Source organism: Ascaphus truei, chromosome 2, assembly GCF_040206685.1.
Source record: "Ascaphus truei isolate aAscTru1 chromosome 2, aAscTru1.hap1, whole genome shotgun sequence".
NCBI classification, from domain to species: Eukaryota; Metazoa; Chordata; class Amphibia; order Anura; family Ascaphidae; genus Ascaphus; species Ascaphus truei.
The window spans coordinates 150,816,602-150,841,950 of record NC_134484.1 but is presented as its reverse complement, the minus strand read 5'-3'; the positions used below and the strand labels follow the sequence as shown (position 1 = coordinate 150,841,950).

The 25,349-nt window shown below is 40.5% G+C and overlaps 1 protein-coding gene across 1 annotated transcript in view; it reads right to left on the bottom strand.

The window, feature by feature from the left end:
* Nucleotides 1-25,341, bottom strand: part of LOC142486926 (cadherin-7) — a 330,169-nt gene extending 304,828 nt beyond the window's left edge. The window contains exons 1-2 of the mRNA XM_075585430.1: nucleotides 23,784-25,341; nucleotides 264-622 (exon numbers count right to left, since the gene is read on the bottom strand). Coding sequence (XP_075441545.1) covers nucleotides 264-473 — 210 coding nt within the window. The 5' untranslated portion in view covers nucleotides 474-622; nucleotides 23,784-25,341. The remainder of the gene's footprint in view (nucleotides 1-263; nucleotides 623-23,783) is intronic.
* Between the last annotated feature and the right edge of the window lie 8 nt (nucleotides 25,342-25,349).

Sequence of the window (25,349 nt, the reverse complement as noted above, 5' to 3'; positions counted from 1 at the left end):
GGATTAAAGCAGTGTTAATTGTCACGGATCAGAGAGTCTGTAATACAGTAATTCATCTGTGAAATTGGCTACATTGTTAATATGAGGATCGATTAGAAAAACTTTAGGCTATTGCCAAGCAATTGGGATACTAATATCAAAGTTTTTCATAGTGGCATGTGGTTGAAGTGACACGTCTGTCGAGTTCAACCTTTGGTAAAATCGAAATATTTATACAGTAGCTATATTTTTATGTAATTACACATATCTCATGAATTTCTTACCTTCCCCACATAGAGAGGATCTGTACCCGTATATTCCTCCAATACAAAGAACTGATTCCATACCCAGCTACGCTTTGTTCTTGACTTCCCAGGTTGAACGTAAGTCTTGGATCTGGACCGTGAAAGCTCAGCTTGGCTTGTTCCAAAAAGACAGAACAAAATAGCTATAATTTGAAGATAATGGCACAACTCAACTTTACCCATCTTCATTTTTCTGTTCTTTTTTTTTTAGCAGAATTAAATGAAAGCAGGCACAAAAGTCTCAACTTGGAGCTTGTAGGAGTCTAAAAATAATTTGTAGAGTGATTGATGGGAAGAGGTCACACCTGGCGTATATCCACAGAAAGGGTAATAAGTACCTATCAAAAAGAGACAAGAATTGTTAAAAAAATAAATAAAGGGCAAGGCATTTAGTCCTGACATGGGGAGTATTGTGAAAAAATATTCATGAAAGATAGGCAATGATTTAATAACTAGTTGGATTAGTTTCTTTTGACATGGAAAATATTTTGTAGTACAGTTTGAAAGTACCTGTATAAGAACTATTTTATGTTATATGCTTCTGAGCAGGAACAGAGTATGAATTATTTAAATTAAAGGCTATATGCTACCTTCAATAATGTTAAAAATAGCAAGACAAATTGCATTTTCATTGAATATGCTAGTTAAATGAGTCAGACTCACAGAACACCTGTTGCTTTGATACCCTTTGATTTGCTACTATGTCTACTGAAAAACACACACATATATTAATCATTCTTCTAGCCACCAACTTTATCTTCCAAAACACCCTCATTAGTGTAACTGCTTTTCAAAGAAACCTTGTTTCACATTAGGCAGTTACTCATGTGTTAACATTAATATACATGTAGCTTTTTTGGTGTAATTTTCATATATTTACTATTTGGTAGAGATGTTTGAAATATTTGCTGATGATTTCATATTAGACAAAATTTGCCACATGTTTTTTACTAAAAAATTTGCAAAAACAGCACACTTCAAATGTGCAAGGTCCTGTGTCACTTAATATACTGTTATTTAAATTCTATTGAAAAGTATGAGCATTTTGGTTGCATTCAAACAGCTTTAAATAATGTCAAATTTCCCCAAAAAATCTGCAAAAACACACATTATAAGATACAAAAACCTGAACAACTTTGCAAACCAAGTTTGAAGACATTTGCACATCATTACAGTTTAGTTTGCAGCTCTTTGATTTTACTATATAATTGACAGCTTTTGCTGCTAATCAGTATGACATGGTTATGCACCAGGGCTTTAAATAAAATCAGGGTTTATGAATTTCAACTTGTACAGCTCTTTTCAATAAATATCACAGCATACAGTAGTACTTTTTTTGCTTTTAACATAGAAATTGATGATGTACAGTATATGGGCCCAAATAGTATGTTGATTTTGAATTCAGAATTTAACTTATGGCCTTATTCTATATACAGAAGTTCAAAGCGGCCACTTGGGTCATTTTCAACTGAGTATGGCATAAACACCCACTTCGGAATATATCACTACCCTTTAGTGTGACAAGATGTTATACTAATTGTAATTAGTAATTGTAATTAATATATATGCCAAGATCCTCCAGCTAGTGACAAACATTGAACAATCAAGGTTCAAGTCTCATACTACTGCACCTCCAGGAATGGTGTATAATATGATTCATGCAGCAAATGTGATCACGGATGCATTGAAACCAAAATATTGCTGAAACCAACTAAAAACTTCAATCCAGAATGATCCTACACAGACACACAATAACACACCATGAAGAAGGAAGACACTGCACTTAAGTGGGACACCACTTCTCACAGTCAGATCATAGATCATTCCATAAATAATTGAAAATATTAAATTCTCAAAGGAATGTTTAAAAGCACTCAAGAACAGAAAACATTTGAACTCAAAATGATTATTTTGCTGTTTGACACTAAAACCAAACACAAACATTTATATACAGTAATATATCTCTTTGTATGATAGATGTAAATTTTTGTAATGAAAGGGTAAGTCCTATACTCATTGCATTGCTTTTAGGCTACTCTAAGAAATACTGTAAGAAAGAAAAGGTGTTGCAGTGCACTACCAGCCATCAATGAAGAATAGAGAGGTGAACTCCAATACAAAAACAAATTTATTGATAACATGGAGGAAAAAACACAAAGGTAAGTCAGTACAACCTACGCTTTTGTGCACCCACGCTTTATCTAGGCTTTTATTCCTCCATGTTATCAATACATTCGTTTTTTATTGGAGCTCATCTCTCTACTCTTTATTGATGGCTGGTAGTGCACTTGAACAGTGTTTCTTTCTTCTTGTAATCATCATTGTGAATTCTACACACCTAGGAGCTTCCATATGGATATCCAGAAAAGTATTACTATCATGTGCTTACAGTAACAGTGGTATGAGGATCTCCGTTGTTGGGTAAACTGTGCATTACCATATGCGTTACATATGAGTAGACCTAACGTCTGTTCAAATTTATCAATCCATTATTATTAAGTCAAATCCCAGGACATCATAGTGTTAAGTACCTTCGGGGATATGCCTTTACGGATACTGATACGTTAAATTAAGATAACGTATCGTAACAAAAGTGTGACCTACTGAGGATCTACCCCATAGACTTTAAGTCCTATTTACTACTTTGTAATATTTTGCTTGCACCATTCAACACATTTATGATTTGTTGAACTACGACGGTTACGTGGCTATGACGTTAAACGTCAATGTCCAAAGCAGTGACAGCGCGTTCATAGCACACAAACCAATGAACGTTGTTCTTTAGAGCCAAACAACTGATCCGTAAATAGATATAGCATTTAGCATATAAACGTACTTAAGATAAATGCACAATAAAGAAAATAACCCTACGTGTTTTGTTCCTAGTGTGAGAACTTCGTCAGGGGCAATAAAATACTCTATGTGCACTCAAGTTAAATATATATATATATATATATATATATATATATATATATATATATATATATATCTATATATATATATATATATCTATATATATCTATATATATATATATCTATATATATATATAGATATATATAGATATATATATATATGTATTATATGATAACTGAGAGAAAAGGTAGACCCCGCATCCACAGGACAGCACAATGAGAGCAACCAAAAAATTGACGGATATATAAATATATATGTATATCTGCACTAGTAAGTGCATCAGTGGTGCTACAGGGCAGAGAGTAATATGAAAGAAGCAAAAGAAGAAGAAGCCCAAAAAGTAGCACTCAGGTATACTATAAGCAATATCAAAAGTTTATTAATTAGATGTCACAAAAGGAATAAAAAATAGCACATAAATAAAAGAACATGGCATAGATCCCCTGTATATAAATCCAAGACAATAAGCTAACTGAAAGCCAAACATGACACATGAGCGCACTGTAGAGAACCAGGGGTTGATGACAAATATCCCAAGCACAAGTACATAACCCCAAATTAACTGTACTGTAATGCCAATAGACACAGTTCCCTAAGGGGAAAAAACATACGGTGCTACTCTATGACAGGGTTGTGAGTTGTGGAATTGAATCCCCTACAAATATCCCAAATCTGGGGGGGACTGGAGCCTAGCTGGAATCCCTGCAATGATATAGAGTCTCTCCAGGAGTATCGGGCTGGTGAGATAAGTGTAACAATAAGCACTGAGATTAACTTCAATGGCAATATATAAAGCTCATAGATGGTGGCTTGCTGGCTTTAACCTTTTCGTGGCCCTATTATGGATGACCGACGGATGCCTTGAGCAGAGGAGCGGGACATTTACCTGGTGATATTACCTCTGATTTACTATCAGCATACCCATGACTGTCTTCCGTTTTTTACGGTTTTGCTATCAGCATATCCCCTACATGCGTGGGAGGTGTCCTCTGGTGTAGGCTTCCTTTTGCCAAATTCCACTAATCCTGGTTTATCCAGCATTTTCTCATTTAACAGCATTATTTAGCTATCTATGTGGGATTCATGCTGCATGTGTGTGGATTGATGTTTCTCCTATCCCTGTGTGTGGGCAGTTAGCTTGTCACGCTTCATTATTGGGAAGCACATGTATATACATATCTATTGTGCTTTTATTACCCTTTGTGTCTGCCCTCATATGTTTATTATTTTTCATATTATAATATCCTTTTTACTTTGTACAAATTTCATTTGTTGTTGGACATTTCTTTTTTATTTAAGAATGTCTTCATATTAGGTTTTCTTTGCTAGCACATATATATTTATATTATAACATATGTTTTCCAGCTGATGTTTGAAATACCTGTTACCCTTAATGGTTATTTTTGGGGACAGGCCGGTCATCAAATTCAGTGGGATCTTCTGATTCCCTCTGTCTTTGCTTAGATCCTCCTCCTCTGCCCCTTTTTCTTTGTCATCTGGATATCCATTTTAGAGGTTCTGTACATTTAGCATTTGTTTGGGATTTGAGTTTTGACTGTGTCTTCCCCGTCTGGTATTGTTTTTATATGTATGTCTTTTTTACTGTGTTTCATGTGTTTTTCTGGTCCATGATTAATAAACCCTTTTGTACTAATATTCATACTTTTTCGTGATCAGAGTGCTTTATCTGGGATTTCTGTCTTTTTTGTGTGTTTATATATATATATATATATATATATATATATATATATATATATATTAAAAAAAAAATATATATATATATATATATATATAAATATATATATATATATAAATATATATATATATATAAATATATATATATATATATATATATATATATATATAAATATATATATATATATATATATATATATATATATATATATATATATATATATATATACACACATACACACACAAAGTATATAATTGGAAGTTTAAAGAATAGTTTAAAAATGCAAAAAGAATATTGAAAATGAGCAAATATTTAAAAAAAAAAATAATTAAACGTGTCCAGCATGTTTACCCCAATAAAGCCAACAAATGTAGTTTGTATTGCACATGTGGACAATATAGCTCCAACTTTTTAACTTGAAAGATTCTTCCAAATATTCATAAATTCTGGATTTTATTTTCTCCAAAATTCAAAAATAAATCGTCAAAGCAATTGTTTTTCCTGTCAGGACTTCGTTCAATACATCTACTTTCATTGTATAAATCTATGTTGCTTGTGTTTTAGGCCAAAAGCTCCTGTTTTTAAAATGCCTCCCTCCTCTCATTTATTTATAAAAAATCTTGATATAACCCCTACTCTAGTCTCTAATTAACCAGTGATAAATTATACCACTCTGTGTGATAATCCTATTAATAAGCGAGTTGTTCCTTTTCATACAGTATATGGATCTTGGCAGTCTAGGATAGAAAACAATGGTACTTTAAGCCCCTTTTTAGATTGGTTAAGCATACTATATGTCAACTAATACATTATAAACATATATATATATATATATATATATATATATATATATATATATATATATATATATATATATATATACAAATGTAAATACAACTGTATGCTCATCTGCATGTCTTAGGCAGGTCTGCAACCCCGCCTTTCACCATTATCACCCAGCACTTCCACTGCAGCAAGGAATTCTGGGAAATGACATGCAAATGAGCACACAGTGCCACTTTTTGCTTCAAAAACCATTTTTAACATGGTCATCCCTATAGGCTTAACTTTGCTGTATGGTCACAGCTTTGAGCACAGCCAGGGTTAAGGTGCATACCCAGAAAACCCACCCACAGACAGCTGTTTCAACCTTAATGGGTCTCATCAGTGTGGGGTTGGTTAACTGGGTATGCAAAGAAGCTAAAGGATGGGGTTTACCATACTGAGTTAAGTTATGGTGAGTAAAAAAAGTGACAAAAACCCTCCACAGCAAAGCAAATATGTAAATGTAAATACAACTGTATGCTCATCTGCATGTCTTAGGCAGGTTTGCAACCCGCCTTTCACCATTATCACCCAGCACTTACACTGCAGCAAGGGATTCTGGGAAATGATATGCAAATGAGCACACAGTGCCACTTTTTGCTTCAAAAACCATTTTTAACATGGTTCCCTATAGGCTTAAGCTTGCTGCATGGTCACAGCTTTGAGAACAGCCAGTGTTAAGGTGCATACCCAGAAAACCCACCCACAGACAGCTGATTTTTTATTTTATTTTTATTTAAATTTTTTATTAACGTTCACATTATTAACAATCAGTAAGTATCACTTTACAGAAAGTAATAAACAGAACACATCACAATACATTTCTTATATTGCTGAGAGAGAAAAAAAAACAATACAAAGGCAAAAAAAAGAAAAAAACATTACTTCAAGATTCTTTCATCTCATTCTTACAACCCAAATCTTAAAACTCAACGCCTTTCTCTGCTCTGTAGTACTGTGATCATCTTTTTTAGTTCTTCCTCCATACGTTCCAAACCTCTCTTACTTTTCTCTAACTGGAATCCATTCCTCACATCAGTTTCACACGCGTCCCTTACAGCTTTCACGTCCCAATATTTCCGCCCAAATTTCCACCCTAGTCGTTTGTGCAAAACCTCTTCCTTTGTGAGCCCTACTTCATCCTTTCCCTGGGTGCTCCTTCCCTTACTATCTCCCGCTGAATTTGCCTCTTTTGCCTGTGCAATCCCTTTCTGGCCTGCCTTTTCTTCACTTTCGCTCCCACTTACTCCGCTTACACTTCTCTGTATTTTAGTTCCCTCCATGCGTATCTGGTTTTTTTGTGAGGACGAGCTATTGCTCTCGCTACTCTCCTTCTCCCTCACCTCTCCCCTAGCCTCTTTTATTTTAACCCACTGCACATGCACCTTTTTTAGTTCTTCATATTGCTCTTTTGTCAGCTCTTTTCTTTGGTACATCATTTTTTCTAATCTTTCTATGATCTGTTCCTCACTACTCCTCCCATGCTGCTTCCGAAAAATACCCACACAAAATAGAACATCTCCCACTGCGTCCTCAAAATGTTCCATTTTCTCTTTTAGGGTTACTTTCCCTGATACTTTCCCAACTTTACCCTCTACACCTTCCTCGCTAGGCTCCACTTTACTCTGGCTATCCTTATCTTCCTTTGTTTCTATCCCTTGCAGATTTTTACGCTTTTGAGCTTTTTTCCTCCTATTTCCATTTCCTCCTCCAAAACATCTTGGGGACCTTCCCTCACCCTCTGTGCATCTTGAACCTCCATACTTTCCACCCAGCTAGGTTCCACCACACTCAATGACCGTATTTCCCCCTCCCCCGCATCTTTCTGATGGACTGCTCCCATCTCCTCCCCTCCCCCCACCTCCGGTTTCTGGGCCAAGGAGTCCAGGAAGAGATCTTCCTCTTTTTTCTCCAAGATATCGCTTGTAGAACCCGCCAAAGTTTCTTCAATTTCTTCTCCTGAAGTTTCCTCAACTACAGTCATCTCCTGAAATCCCTCTACATTAGCAGACTCTTGTGTACACTCCATTTCAGTCCCAATTTTAGCAACCTGAGCATAACTTTTGGAGCTTGGAGTTGAGGAGGAGCGCAGGGAAAAATCGTGGTATGTAAAAGAAGAAAATATATATATAGTGCAGATGGCAAATCACTGCTAATATCATATATTCAGCAATAGGAATCGAACTCACAAAAGTCGTGGTTAATTACTGCATGTCAGAGATCCTTCTCTCTCTGACTGGAGCCCTTTGTATCTCAGAAATCAGGATATCCCTCGGTATATAAATGAAAGAAAACCACAATAGTGCATACTGTTTGAACTATAGATAGTATATTCGTCACAAATGTTTAAGGAAACTCACATTTTCCATGTATTATACGGATGGTGGAGAGAACCTCCGATAAAAGGGTGGTAAAGTGTGGAGCTGCTACCCGGTGCTTCACTTGCGCCTCTCCGTGTACGTCCGCACCAGTCACTGCCGTCGCGTCACTTCCGCTTTCGCGTCACAGGTGAGGGCGGGAAGCCAAAATGGGTCTGATGTCAGCAATGAATTTGCCAGTCCTTCAGTGTGCAGATTCCCTCAGTAAACTCTACGCGTTTCGCACACTGCTTCGTCAGGAGTGATTCAAACAGTATGCACTATTGTGGTTTTCTTTCATTTACATACCGAGGGATATCCTGATTTCTGAGTTACAAAGGGCTCCAGTCAGAGAGAGAAGGATCTCTGACATGCAGTAATTAACCACGACTTTTGTGAGTTCGATTCCTATTGCTGAATATATGATATTAGCAATGATTTGCCATCTGCACTATATATATATTTTCTTCTTTTACATACCACGATTTTTCCCTGCGCTCCTCCTCAACTCCAAGCAAAGAAAATTCCATATCCTGGGACTTGGAACTGTCCCATCAGAGGAAGTTGAGCTGCTATTTTACACTTTATATTTATAATTCACTTTTTTGGTGTAAGGTGTATTTGTGTATTAACCGGTGTGTCACTTATTACACTAATTTATTATCACTTGGGAAGCGCCCAGTTCACCCACTCTCCCCACTCCCCCTTTTTTTTGTCACATAATTAAGAAATAGTCACAATCTGAAAAAGTTGGATAAAAATGACGTCTTCATTGTCTAATTAATGTATAAAAACATAATTGCTTTCTGGACCACTCAATATTCATCTTCATGTGCTAAAAGAGCAATTGGTTACATTTATTAAAATATGTATATTGTGGAAAGGATTACACATTTACTAAGAGCTGTCAAACAAATAAATGCTAGAAAGCAAGTAGAGGTTTAAATGAAAGTGTATTTGATTTACTGTACTTTAAAGTAATTTCAGAACACTCACCAACTATATTTATATCTAACGAGGTCAAGCTTCACACTAAAGGATAGTTGCAGAGTATTAAACTAATCATACAATATTTGTCTCTTTTAGCAGACAGTGAAAAATGTTCTGTACTGTAATTCCTAGGGCCATATTTACTAATTGGTGCTCTACCATAAGAAAGCTTCTGGCACCATAGGATGCCTTATGGTCTAATCAACTGCCCTTCAAATAATTGGGATATAATGGGTTTTGCAGTGCCAAACGGTGTTTTATAGCATAGTAGCACTAAGTATATATAACCTTCTAATGAGCGACCTGAAAGGTGGCTTCTAGCACAGGAAAGTGTCTTATGGTACAGCACATATACAGTAGTAAATATAGACCAGAGAACTTACAATAATATATTATTGTTTAAGTCACAGGGAGATAAAGTGCCCATTCAAGGTAGCCAGTAACTGACTAATAAAGTGGCATTATCAGGTGTCTCATTTGCTCTCTTGATATCAGCATATTACTAAGTAAGTTAATGTATTAATGTCCCCTTCAAAGTGGTTACATTCAGATTCTTAAAGGTACATGGACTGGTACTGGACTAGGAAAAGCATATTTTTTTAATTATGGTCACCATTCATAAAAAAAACTTTTTTATGTAATTGAAACTCTATTTAATGTGATATAGCACTCTAGAGATGTGTATTTGCAATGTTCGATTACTGGGATATAATGTCTCATTTTTCACAGGAAATAATGTTTTTGATTTATTAAGTATATTAGTTCTAAAGAGATTAGGCAAACACCTACAAGTGTTAAATTTGCATTCATTTGTCTTTAAAAAAAAAAAAAAAAACTTTTTGGGTGGGACTGCACATTCAATATAAACTCCAGGGCTAGTCGCTGTCCAGTTTTACATACATATATAATAACAGTCATTTAAGAATAGTAAGCACATTGTTAGTTACCCAGTATTGCATGAGTCTCCACATTGTGATTCTGAGTCTAGAAAGCTCAATCTTGGTTACAAGGCAAATTAAAGCAAAATCATTATCTGGGCCACATAAAAAAAGAAGCCAAAATAAAATTTGAGTATTAATTCACAATATAAAAGCAACAAGAAGCGTCTGCTTACTCATACATACAGTTGTGTGAAAAAGAAAGTACACCTTCTTTGAATTCTATGGTTTTACATATCAGGGCATAATAACAATCATTTGTTCCTTAGCAGGTCTTAAAATTAAGTAAATACAACTCAGATGAACAACAACACATGACATATTACACTGTGCCATGATTTAACAAAAATAAAGCCAAAATGGAGAGCAATGTGTGAAAAACTAAGTACACCTTATGATTCAATAGCTTGTATAACGACCTTCAGCAGCAATAACTTGAAGTAATCGTTTTCTGTATGACTTTATCAGTTTCTCACATCGTTGTGGAAGAATTTTGGCCCACTCTTCTTTACAACGTTTCTTCAGTTCATTGAGGTTTGTGGGCATTTGTTTATGCACAGCTCCCTTAAGGTCCAGCCACAGCATTTCAATCGGGTTGAGGTCTGGACTTTGACTGGGCCATTGCAACAACTTGATTCTTTTCTTTTTCAGCCATTCTGTTGTAGATTTGCTGGTGTGCTTGGGATCATACTACTACTGACTGAAGTATCCGACTCTGTGCTGGCTGAAATGGAGGGTGGAGACTCCCTCCCAGTGCTACTGCCAGAGTGTCGACACATCATCTCTGGAGTGGTGAGAATGGCCGTCTGGTGCGAGAGATAGCTTCGCCAACCGTCTGTGACAACATTGTGGCGACCCCATCCGAGTGGAAGATGTCCGAGGCCTCGGAGGATCTTCGCGAGGTGTCTGAGGTGTCTGCTCACGGCTGGCAGTTCCACGTGACTGCATCAGTCCAGCAGAACGGAGAGGATACATATGATCCCCAGATTCCCACGGATACAGTAACCAAGCTGAATGACGAGGGTGCTTAGCCCAGCTGGTTCCCATGGAGGCATCCATCTTGGAGGTACCGGACGGTACTTCTTTTCCTGTAGATGCCACTACCCTTCCGGTGCAACCGGAAGTCGTCATCGAGATTTCGGGCGCCGGGGCAGATACAGATGCTGTGACCTCCGCTCCGGTGAGTAAGGCCGACCATTTCTTGAAGCAGTGCCATGCCGGTTCAAGGACCGAGATCGTAAGGCTGCTAAGGACCCAAATAGCCACAAGATACTTGTGGTAATGGGCTGAGGTAGGCACAAGGTGCCTGAGAAATTCGGACACTATTCTGAACTTAAGGCCTCACCGAACATTGCCCAGGACACTGATCTTGTTTCAAAACCTACGCAGGACAATGTATTGCGGGAGGGGTTTGACAATGATGTGCCAAGGGGTGGGATGTTGGATTATTCTATGTCTTCCCAGGAAGGATCCTGTAAATATGGCAGTTCCAGGCCACAATCTACTGTGGGTTCAATATGTGATGAATGTGTTGAAATGCCAAATTCTAATGTGGGAAAGGTAGTACCATGGTGGGATCCAATGTTTCAGGGATATGTTCCACACATGAATTGGACTAGGTTTCTATTAATACAAGGCAACAGAGCAGATCACTGGTGGGAGGAGGGATTTTACCCATGAGGAAACAGCAGAGGTCCTTAGGGATCGTAATAGAGACATCAAGTTAGGGATGATATCACCTTCAGGCCTGGAGGTGGTGAAGCTAGAGACCCTATCTAAAGAGCCACTATTTTGGGTGCTGCCAGGACAAGCCTGTGGGCAGAATCTAATTCAGAATACTAGGGCGTATCGCATAGTGGTACAACGCTATAGGAAATCTCACGGATATGATTATCCTTATGTCCCTGAACCCCTAATGAAAGAGGTGGCGGTTAATAGGGAGGAATGGGTCAGAGATGTCGTGTTAGACTACCTGGCTGACTGCTGTAATTTCTCATGCTACTATAATGAGGAGAAGGTATCCTACCCATCAGAGTATGGAAGTTAGGTAGGAACATCTACATGGATAGTGTAGAGTATATCTCAGAGAGGGGCCAGAAGCATTGCTATTCGGTAACAGTACTAGATTGTGAAGGCAGAATGGTTCACAAACCTGATCCAAAGCATTATTACAGATGTATGGGTATAAATTCTCCAGTGTAGGGAGGATCTTGTTGTACTCATGTTTATTCCAATGTTTTCCAATTTAATGTTTTTCTTGTTCTCCAATTTATTGAAGTATAGAAATTGGTTGCCTCAGCGGGGGCGTGAGGGTTCCAACAGGGGGAGTATGTAGCCATGTACCCCATGGCTACTAAATTCCACAGCCTAACACATACAGATGCTGCCACAAGTATTAGAACTCTTGCCTTTTAAATTATGGGGCTGTCTCACAGTAAATGCCTCAACATTGCCTCAACATTTCTGTGAGATTCTTAATGGCCCATCGGACTGCAGGGACCCCCACTGTGTTAATTTGATGGGCCATTACGAATCTCACAGAAATGTTATGGCAATGTTGAGGCATTTACTGTGAGACTGCCCCAGAATATCCCAGAAATTCCCAGGTATGTGTTCTAATACTGGTAGTTGCATCTGTAACTCCTGGTACCAGCGCAGGCAGTGTTAGGGTTAATCCTTGCCCTTGCTGAGTAAACTTATCCTTAATAGTTACAGGAGGGGTGTGCCCAAGGCCTATGTACTGCCCATAACTGGGGCTTTGACCTGGGACCCTCCCCTTGTAACAAAAAGGGGCTGTAGCCTCAATCTGGGTTTTAGTGGTCTGTGTAGAGCCAGGGATCTGGTTCTCTTCCCACCTGCAGTGAAGTGGGAGTACCTACCCCTTACTCCACCAGGGAGTAGGGGAGTTAAGGAGAGACTCATGGGGCCTCAAGCTCCTTGGGTTGGCTCCAGGGACCCAGAAGATGTGCTGTATGGTGTATGCAATAAAGACCATTGTTTTACTTCGGCATGAGGATGCAGTCATTTGGGGGGAGGGAAGATAGTTTTCCTGCAGGGACTGCACCTATCCATGATAGGCCCTGTTGGATGGAGGCGCTGCACCAAAGAGAAAGAAGATAAAATCCAAAAGCCTGTCCTGTTTATCCCCACTACCATCGGCGGAAGCTCAGAATCCTAGAGCCTAACAGGTGAGCAGCATGACACCCGGTAACCAGAACCAAATCTCCCTTAGGGGGGAGGGGGGAAGGGGTTACATAGATATTCACTACTCTATTTTCTATTTTTATTCGTTGCCCTGTATTCTACATAGGGACAGTGGATGGCAGAACACTGAAGCTGCGAGTGCCTGCATTTGCAGTACCAGTTGCAATGCCACCATGAACTGAGTGTGTTCTAACTGCATTAACTATATAAAAATAACCTGACAACCAATCTAATAGATTTCTTCTAATAGGATAAATCGAGGAACTAGTGTGTCTCTATGGTGTCTCATTATTAGTTAACAGATGGTAGATGGTAGAAACATCAGAATGATAAGTAAGGACATCAGGTGAGCATTAACATACTGTACTCTTCCTTAAATAAATGCAATAATCCAAAAGATTGGACCACCATGTGCAGCATCCCAATATAGCTATGTAGTACTCATGGGGAAGGGTACAGCATAAAAATGGGATTGCATGGTGAACAGGAAAGGTGACACTGCAAACAATGTCCCAAAAAACACATGACAATGGCAGCCCTATCTAGCCGCTTCTAGGGCCAACTTCAAAAACTACTTGAATTAGAAAAAAAGATAGTTTATCAGCTAATTTATTAAAGACCCCTGGCACATGTATTGCTTGAAAAGGACTGTGAAAATCTAAACAAAGAAGTGCCTCAATAACTTAACAACCTGTTGATAGCTACTGTATAACAGCTGTTGCAGTAAGTCCTTTAACCATGGACTACAGGGTAAATACAGTACATACTTGAAGAACAGTACTGGTTTCCCATGGAGCTCGCTTTGCCTGGGGAGACCAGAGTTTCGATTGAGTCCAGCTCCCAATTCAGCATGTGCTGGATTTTCCTCAGAGCTGAGCTCAGATTCAGGGCAGCTTGTCATGGAACAGAAATACCCCTGTCTGCCTTTTCTGTTTCAGCCCCCCTTCCCCTTGGCAGTTCTGCCTGCTAGCTGTACGTGGATTTACTTTCCTTGCAGTTTACTCCCAGTGCAGATGGAATGGATACATTAAGTAGCCTTTTTCCCTCCAAGCTGTCACACCCCTGGTTGCTCTGGCAACATCTCCAGTCCTCCAGTTAATGGACTTTCCCATTTTCTCCCCTGTCTTTTTGCTGACAGTAGTGCAGTCTCACTCAACCTTCAGTGTGACCCTTGGCCCTCACTTCCTTTCCACCATTACCTCTGGATGAGTGAGTACCTCGCTGTATCTCCTGTACCGGTAGGATTATCTTTTTCACCTGCCGTTAACTACCAAGCACACACAGAGAGACATTATTCCAACATCTACATCTCTACACAAGTTCCTGTTTTCACCTGCTTTCCACAAATAAAGTAAAGAAAAGAAACATACTTGTTGTGCTTGGAAAAGAGGGCTGAGTTGACACTATCTGGGCTAAATCATCTTACATATTACCCTGGCTTTCAGAATAGTGAAAAAGATATCGTGTGCCTTACAGACACTACTCCAGACTCCATGATAACACAGAGCAGTCTCTGCAGACAAAGAAGCACCAAGTAGCTCAAACTGCACACAGCCTGCAGCCTTAACAGACAAGCAGCAGCTTACACTGCATAGCAGCTTACACTGCACAAGCAGCCTTTCAGACAGGGCAGCAAGCTTTAACCAGCAAACAACCTTGCACACGAAGCAGCAGCTTTGCAGACAAACAGTGCTCCCTACACAAAACCTAATTGCCTTTCTCTGTCTGAGTTCACCCTCTGCACAGCCCCATAGTGAGGAGCCACCATCTCACCTACCCCTGCGCACATCCCCACGGCTAGCGCCATCAAGGGCCACGCTACCGGACACCCGCTAGGACACGGGTCAGAGCCACCGGACACCTGTGAGTACAGCTGCCCCCACGCTGCATGCTGCAGGACACCGCTCGGCATCATCTGAGACAGACGCCCATCGCTGACACAGGTAAAAGACCGCACGCCACACGCACTGGCTAAAGGCCTACACACACCTACAGCATGGCAGAACTCAGACCCTTACCAGACATCACGCAGGAAAGCGATCACTCAGACGCAGAGACCGCTGCACAACTGCAACAGGCGCAGGCAGGCGCAAGGCCCAAACGGACAGTCACACTGACACAAAAGGCCCGTGAAAAATACGAGACTGACATTGAAGCGCACCGCGCTAGATTAGAGTTGGCCTGGAACACTACCACACTTGGGATACGCAATGTCGCCGGCGCTGGCAATTCTGTACAACAGCTCGAGCAGGCAATAACTCAATTAAAGAAAGACCACTCGTGCTACCAAGGGCTGTCAGAGGCATACGCCACTTACTTGGCCAGGGCTAACACCGGTGAAAGCTTACAAGAAAGGGACTTACAGCACAATATTGACTTGACACGTGACAGCCGCGTGCGAACCGCCATCGCAGACGCCCAAAGCGAGAGAAAAGAGCTCCTCCTGGAGGCCGCATCGCAGCGCTCAAGCACATCAAGGCACTCATCAAGGTCAGCAAGATCAGCGCAATCTAACGCGTCCAGCGCAAGCACAAACGCTACGAAGGGGCGAGCCACCTCAGAGGCCGCACGTGCCAGGGCCGAATATAGTCGGAGAGAGGCAGCCGTAAAGGCAGAAAGAGCGCGCATAGAAGAGGAGGAGCAGAACGCAGTCGCTGCCAACGCCACCGCCGCCGCTGCCAATGCCGCCGCTGCTGCCAATGTCGCTGCTGCGCGTAGAAAGGCCGAATTGGACGCGGATCTAGAAGCTCTAAGCAAAGAGGAGGACACCGCTGCCGCCATAGCCCAAGCCGAAGTCTTAGAAGCAGCCGCGCAACAGGATGGCGGGGAGAAACCGTACAGACGGATTGTATCAGAGGATCCAGTCCAACGCACTGAAGACTACGTAAGGAGCCTCTTCAGCATAAACACCAGCGCACCATCTCAACGCGGAGGGAATGACTCTACAGACACCGAAGACTTGCTAGGTCCACGAGGAGAAGACGCTGCTCCATCAATGGTACATGCTGCCTGGGATAGCCACAGTCGCAACAGTGATCCACACGCCAGCGCGCACACGGATGCACTACAACAGGCTCGCCATCCAGGTACACCCACACGGGAAAACACAGCCCCTCACACTGACCAGCAGTCATCACGCGTCCACGCCAAGGAAGAGGCGACAGCACAGACCCTCCCAGCAACTACCTCAGAACGGGACAAACACGCCGATGCCTCAGGCCTGACAGACATAGCCAAGTACATGATCCGGCGTGACCTGGTGCAAGCAGGACTCATCAGCTTCGACGACCGCCCTGAGAACTACCGGACGTGGAAATTCACGTTCAAAGACGCAATCAACAGCTTGAACTTCTCAGCAAGGGAAGAGCTCAACCTGCTATTCAAGTTCCTAGGGAACGAATCCAGGGAGCACGCGAAGAGACTTCGGGCGGCAAACGCGCACCAACCCCAAGAAGGTCTTGGCCTAGTGTGGGAAAGGCTAGAAGAGTCCTACGTAGCCCCGAGGCAGTCGAGGATTTGCTCTTCAAAAGAGTCGACAGCTTCCCCAATATCACAACTAAAGACTACTCGAAGTTACGAGAGCGCGGGGAGCTGCTGCAAGAACTGGAGTTCGCAACGCAAGACCATTCCTTAATAGGTCTCAACGTCCTAGACTCTACCCTTCAACCTCCAAGAAAGGTGGATTTCACAAGGTTCCAAATACAAAAGGGAGAAGCAAGTCGTCTACCCCCCATTCTCATTCTTCTTGATCTTCATCCGCGAAGTGGCAAGGACAAGGAACGATCCCAGTTTCATCTTAGGTGCGCAAACCACATACAGTGCAAGCAGCCTGAGGAACAAGAGACCAGTGACGAGATATGGTAACACCTAAACACCCATCTCGGTCCGCAGGACGGACATGCCTCCCACGACCCAAACTACTCCTGATCAGTCGGTCCCCGGAAGCAAGGAACCAAGGGACCCAAACAGGGAATGCCCCATACACAAGAAGCCACACCCACTCAACAAGTGCTTTGGGTTCAGGATGAAGTCCCTAGAGGAACGCAAGAGGTTACTTGGAGAATTCAGAATTTGCTTCAGGTGCTGCGGTTCCACGACTCACCTAGCCAGGGACTGTAAAGAAGAGATCAAATGCGCAGTGTGCGAAAGTGACAAGCACGTTACATCGTTACACCCAGAGGCGCTGACACTCCACCAACTCAAGAACCCATCCTCCGTAGCGGAGCATGGCGGGGAGGAAGGAGAAGGAGAGTCAACATCCATCACATCTCAGTTCACTGAGGTTTGCGGAAAAGAAGGTGACAAAATATCCTGCTACAAAATATGCCTTGTCGCAGTGCACCCCCAGGGACAACCTGAGAAGGCTATTCGGATGTACGCAATCCTCGATGACCAGAGCAACCGATCGCTGGTCAGGTCAGAGTTCTTCGACATGTTTAACATACAAGACGGTGCTTCTCCTTACACTCTCAGAACGTGCGCAGGGCGAATGGAGACCACAGGGAGAAGAGTGAATGGCTACACCATATGCTCAATAGACGGCAAAGTGAACATGTCCCTTCCCACACTCATCGAGTGCAGCCACATGGCCACAAACAGGGATGAGATTCCCACACCAGACATGGCACGCCATTACCCGCACCTCAAGGGAATAGCCAACTACATCCTGCTGGTAGAACAAGGCGCCAAGATCTTGCTGCTGCTCGGCAGGGACATCTTGAGGGTACATAAAGTACATAAACAGCATAGGACCCCACAACGCGCCATACGCCCAAAGACTTGACCTAGGATGGGTGATAGTGGGCAACGCGTGCACCAACAAAGAACACGGGCAAGACTATGTTGACGCCCGCAGAACGGTAGTAACAGAATGTGGACACACATCTCTCCCTGAACCATGTCTTGGCCATCTCCAAGCGACCGAAGGGCCAACTGAAGAGAAAAGACAAGGTCATAGCCCTGAGGTCAACAAAAACATCCTCACATTGGGGGGATGTGACAATGGCCTAGGATGCTTAGCGGTTCAGATAACCAAGGATGACGAGTCGACTCCACTGAAGGAAGAAAGTAACCTCCCAAAGGTGACCGACAAAGGGGTCATCCAAAAGACAATAAACAATCGGACGATCCTCTCGCGAGCAATGGCACAGCTAGGACGTACAGTCGTCCCCCTCCACAGAGTATCCAGCGATAAAGCAGCCAGATGTCACGGCTGGCATAACTGCAAAAGATTGCGCCCTACAGGTGAAGCCACAGTGTCAAAAAGACTGTCCTCTCACACGTCTAAAAAAAGACAATCTCAGAGACATCTCATAAAGGGACTGGGCAAAAGAGACTGTTTTTCGTCATGTCCAAGGAGAGAACAACCTCCTGAGGGCAGTCAACAAAGAGATACAAAGGCGTATCACCAAAATACGTGGAAACGTTCTCTTGCAAGAGAAATGCACCAATGACTTAGGGTGCACAGCGTTCCAGACCACAAAGGACGACGACAAGCAAACACCATTGATGGGAGATAGAGAATTCCTGATGTCAACGGTCAAGGAGCTCGCCAGAAACGGACCTGGCAGTTGGGCGAACCCGCTACCATTCCGTTCACCAAGAAGGTGCTTCCCAAACAACGGAGAACATGCCATCTCTAGGTTCACTTCGCACCTCTGCAACCTACAAAGGGAACCAGAGACCAAAAACAACTTTGTGGCCTTCATCCAGAAGATATTCTTTACCGGCCATGCAAAGCCATTACCTCGAATGAAGAAAGGTGAAGAATGCCGGTACTCCCAATCATCTGGGGCCTACCACCTTCAGGAACCCGATCAGATCCGGTTAGTGTTCAGCCCCAGCGCTCAGCTCCAGGGAGTCTCCCTGAACGACGTCCTCTTTACTGGACTAGATTCGACAACCAGTTTTCCAGGAGTGTTGCTCCGCTTCCGCAGGGAGCCAAAAGCCATCTCCTTCTGCCAAACACCAGGTGATAGAACCACAGTCTACCACGACTGGCATGCCTACAAGGGGATGTACTCTGTGGGTAAAACTACAGAGACAAAAAGACTGTTCTCTCACAAGGCTAAAAGGAAACAGTGCCAGAGACTTTTACACAAAGACATTGTGGTGCAACCAGCAAACCTGGAGCTGTGCATCCACCCTGCATCCTTTGCCAAAGAACATTGGCCAAGGGACCTTGATACCAGTGATACCGGCCGGTGTCACATCGCTATGTGGACATGAACTCTTGCATTGTTTGAGAATGTGATGTTATTTTTGCTATGTTGTATTGCACATATGTTCCACATACACCTAAAATAGTGGTATCTCCAGATACCAGACGGGGAGTGTCATGGAACATAAATACCCCTGTCTGCCTTTTCTGTTTCAGCCCCCCTTCCCCTTGGCAGTTCTGCCTGCTAGCTGTACGTGGATTTACTTTCCTTGCAGTTTACTCCCAGTGCAGATGGAATGGATACATTAAGTAGCCTTTTTCCTTCCAAGCTGTCACACTCCTGGTTGCTCTGGCAACATCTCCAGTCCTCCAGTTAATGGACTTTCCCACTTTCTCCCCTGTCTTTTTGCTGACAGTAGTGCAGTCTGACAAAACCTTTAGTGTGACCCTTGCCCCTCACTTTCTTTCCACCATTACCTCTGGATGAGTGAGCACCTCGCTATAACTCCTGTACCGGTAGGATTATTTTTTTCACCTGCCGTTAACTACCAAGCACACACAGAGAGACATTATCCTAACATCTACATCTCTACACAAGTTCCTGTTTTCACCTGCTTTCCACAAATAAAGTAAAGAAAAGAAACAGACTTGTTGTGCTTGGAAAAGAGGGCTGAGTTGACACTATCTGGGCTAAATCATCTTACATATGACCCTGGCTTTCAGAATACAGCTCATTGAAAGCCTTTAAAATGAAGCCTCTAGCAGAACATCCACATCCTAGATCTTGCAACAGTTGAGACATTCTACATCTTAAAACCCTAACATACTGTATGGCCTGCTAGGAGATGATTCCCAACAAAACTTTCCTAGCCAGTCAGACCAAACCTTCTCTTAACTGTTTCTATCTCTACCCAGGTAAATGCACAATGTCAATATCAGCAGAAAGGGCCATCCGTGTTGTTCAGACATCCTTCTGCCAAAATACCTTTGTGCTACCAAAATTAAGCATATTTACATGTATATTTTATGCAATTTCCTAAAAAGGGTCAACGGCGTTATGGCATTTTTAGTCAAAATAAATATTTTTCGTTCTTCTAATAGCACTGTCATGACTTGGAGCTTTAAACATGCTTTTTGTGTGCTAGTGGTGGAAGATAGACTCATTAATACAAAAGAGCAACATTTAGCCATTTCTATTGCTAATATCTGACTTTAAGTAGAATTATGAGTGCATGAGACAGAGTTTAACAATGTCAAATGCAGGTATCATGACTCTAGTTAATGAGTCTTCTAACTACAGTATTAATACAAATAGTTTACAAAGCCTTATATTGGCAGTGGAATTTATATTCCATGCACCCTAGCAATAATTTTAAAGCATATCGTATTTTTAAACTAATTTTAACAATTCTTTCACAGCCGTGATGAGTTCATATGCCAATGGCACTGCCTTGAATTTGAACTCAAACTTGCCTAGTGAATAGAAGAATATCCAATGTTCTCATTTGACGCAGAATCACCAAAACGGATACACCTGATATAGGTTTTAAAAATGTGGACTGGGTGGACCTACTGAAGTAATGTGGTGATAGACTCTTGGTACAGCTGACTTGACTTGTTCTAAGCATAATAACTGCATAGCTGATTGTCATAATATAGATATGCTTTACAAAGGGTATTTACTTGCATAATACTGTACAGTACATTTAATTTGACATACACTTAAGTGAAGGATTTTACTAATCATGTAAAATGATTCTAAGGGACATCTGTTTAGATCAAAGGTACAATGACAAGGTAAAAGTGACAAAGTCCACTTAATGTATACAATGTGTCATAAAAGAGTGGCACAGAAAAAGACTGAACTAAAAAACTCACACCTTCTACTAACTCAGTAACAGTAAACTAAATATCTCCAAGTTCAAAGAGCAGTATGGAGTAACATTTTCAATTTGTCAGCAATTTGAAAAGTTTAATTTGTTACACAGCTGAAAGCTGATTCGACTTCTAAACTATACGTGGGCTCTATGAAGAAACACTGTTAAAGCAGTCACTTTTTCACTAAAGCCATCTTGCAATGAGATATGTATAACTAATATGCTGCTGAGCTATGCACTTCACAAAAGAGGAATTAAGCTTGGAAAAGATAGCTCACTAGAAGAGCCAATATATGTTGAAAAGGTATAACTTTCAAAATTCTCTCACCCACTTTTCCTTCTCACTTAGTGGCTCCTTTTTCAGTACCACAGTGACACCCACTGGCCAAAGTTCTCCTTCAGAGACCGACAATGACAGATAGCAGTGCTGCTAGATTGTCAGTGCAAAGTCATTTCTTAATGTCTCTCCTCTTTATTTTAACATTCTACAAAAAGACATATATCATGTAGTTGAATTACTTATGTTACTTGCTTCCGAAAACTGAACAGCGTATATTAGGATTAAGTAAAAACAACAGGGTATCCCCAAGACACAAAACATACAGTAGCACGTAGAAATAGTTTTACATTAGTAGTTTGTTTAATTTAAAGAAATTCTACTAAGGCTTGGAGATGTTTTGTATGTTTTTACAGTGCTTTACAAACTGAAGACTAGGTAGAAAAGTGTTTTGATATATGCAACTGTATTATTGTAACCACCATGATTAGGCATAAGTAATATATGTTTATTGTAAACTGTTCCATACATATGAACAGGGTATTTATGTATCATAAATGTGTTTTCACTTTGTAACTAATGATACTAAAAAATGCAAAATCATAAAATATAAGCTTCATAAGCCAACCAAGAGCCATTTATTGGCTCGCTATCCAACATCACAATAGAGTGCTTGGCTTTAACCTTTTGACATTCACTGGTCTATATAGGGATTTGGTAAACAAATTGCAACATTTTGGCTCTGATTATGACCCCAAAGAGACAATACCATTTTAATGTAAAGAAAACAACATCATTACTGTATCTGACACATTGATCTAATAGGCAAATGTACTTTATTACACTTGTGAGATAAAAGACTATACACACCTCTAACAGATAATCATATAATCACAATGCCTGACAATACTGTCTAGGAGTTTTTAATGTGTATTAAACTTACAAAGCAAGCGAAAATTGAAGCACACATGTTAATACATTTGATATTGTTCTAGCCCTTTTTTGTCTATAGGAAAGGGAAGTTAGTCTAGAGCAAAGGTTATGAGAAAGACACAGTATGAGTTATAGGCTCTGATAAGCAAAAAACTAAGTTATGTCCAGAGTGTCAAGCATAGAGTTGTAAAGTTGTGAAAATGTGCATGATGCATGGCATGCCAGCTGGCTAGCAGCAACCTATTGTTTCTAATGTAAATGTAGCCATGCTGCAAGATGTTTAACATATCTGTATACAGTAGCTACATGGTTTATGGTTTGAGACATAGCAGGAATGGGCGGTAACAGACTGTTAACATAAAAAGCCTGTGACAACTGGCTAGCTTATCCAAATCAGGCTTTATGTCCACAAAGGGTACACAGGTAAAGCAGGAGTTGGTAAAATAATTTCAGGATGCAAGCCCAGGTAGAGTTAGAAGAATGTTCCTGTAATCAGGTTAACACTTCCACAGTAATATCATATGTTTAATAGATTTTAACACTCAGTTTGGGTCAAGGAATACAATCTGAAATTCATACAGTATTACAGCTACTACTGAGCTCTTGAGTATCTATTTCTCCAACCCTAACAATTCTAACTACAGTTACTGCACCTTTAAAAAAAAAAAAAATATATATATATATATATATATATATATATATATATATATATATATATATATATATATATATATATATATATATACACATCCCTGTTGCAATATAAATATGGATTTAGGATATTCCAACATTTTGTAAAACAAATAAAAGTTAACTACATTATAAGATGCATAATTCCAAACATTGAATGTAATCATTTAGATGTACTTATGGTTTGACTTAAAAATCACACACATTCATTTTAATTGATACAGTATACAGTAATAAGTCCTTTACAGTGACAGGTAGGCAACATCAGTAACCTATATTTTAGCACTGGCAGCGCACAATAAAGTAAGCATGAACATCCAATGATAAAATCAATGTTTTTGTTTCAATTAATATGTGCTCCTGAAATTAATGTACAGTAATTAATAACAATCACTATTATTACTCACACTGTATTTTTCGAGCTGCTAGTAGTACACTTTAACTATTAAATAAATAGAGGGTGGCTTACTACTGCAGATTTCCAATGTTTGTACAAGAATATCTCCCAAAACAGTAGCAGGTATTGTAAGATCACGTTATTTGGGCACAATATTATTTGATTAAACCTACGTACTGTAATGGCAGAGTTTCAGCATGGATTACTGGTTTTTGGATTTCTAACATATTCTGCCACATACCTCTAATTTCCATCTCTTCCTCAGTACTTTTGGGCGTTAGTTTCTCATTAGTTTTGCTCTCAGAATGGAGTTGTGCTGAGAGACCAGGCTCGGTCATTTCAGCCACCTCCTCCGCTTCTTGTTTTATGTCATTTCCATTAATAACGTTACCACACTACTCCCTACATTAGAAACGGTGCTGTCATTGAAATACATCGTTTGCCGTCAGGGGTCTAGAAAATGACTGCTGTGTTAGTTGATGATGTGTGCTTTTATTTTTTTACTCACCTATGCTTTAGAGTCGTCATTAAAAAGATCTGAAAATGCTGAATTGCATCTCAGATTGATCTTTTTGGTAAGGCGGTGGACGCATCATTTTAATCATGTTCTAAAACAAACACGGCATTTTACTTTCAAGTGCCTTATAATATGACGTTGGTAATAATAAGGTAATCGGAGTAAACACCTTTGATATTGTTCACGAGGTTCAAATGAGTCAGTAGTGTTTCAAAAAAATGTTCAAGTACATACAGTACTAGTGACCTTCATGCGGTGTTAAGGAACACAGTACCAGATATGGAATTTTTAATCAAAGCACCTTTCTGAGCAAAGAATGTATTTTTCCCCACTTTGTAAGACTCTATTATATTCTGTTACCTGAAGGGAACTAGAAAGAATATATTGCTTCTTCAAGTCTATGCTTTCATTTGTGGTTTCTATATTACAACTGACAATATTTTATTAGCAATCAGAACTTAAATGAACTGTTAAAGCTAGTTCTGAGATCATAATTTTATATTATAGTGAATTACCTGGATCCTGACACGGTCGTGTGAAGTCATCCTTAACATAACCCTCGCTGACCTTAGCTACTGCACGAATTGGCAGGAACACGGTGATACAAAGTACACTATACCACGCATACTGTAAGTCTGCATACAGTACAGTTCTTTAGAATGAGAACGAAAGTCTTCCGGTACTGCAGTTTACCTAAGTTATACAACTCAAGTAGCTGTAACGTGTATGTTTACATGCGCTGTTTACACATGGAGATGAGAGAAGTAAAAAATAAACAAAATCATGGGGGCTGGAGCTGGGGGTACTGCAGCCGCCCCCCGGGTTTATACATTTTCACCTAATGGTAATGTATGTATGTCACTGATTTCTAATGTACAACACGCCACCCAAAAAATAGTTCATGCACTCCTGAGTACAATAAATGCAGAGATAGGTATCCTTATTCTAAATATTTTAGCACTTTACATTTAAAAATGTGTATTTTCTGAAACAAGAGAAAACACGGGAATAGTTACACTATATTACAGCAGTCGCGTAGAAGAATTGATACTAACCTTATTCTGAATTTTGGGACCCTTCAAGTCCTTGCCTAAATTGGCTGCTTTGCCTGAAAGGCATTCTCAAGATACAGCACAGTATGTTTCTATTCCTGTATATTCCTCCTTCCCAGTATGCTCCTTATTTCATGCATGTTTTTGCAGACTTGCTTCTTTTCTTCTTTATACTATATGTTTACTGGCAGAAATTTTTTTTCCCTCCCTTTTCAAAGCAACGTCTGATTATAATGAT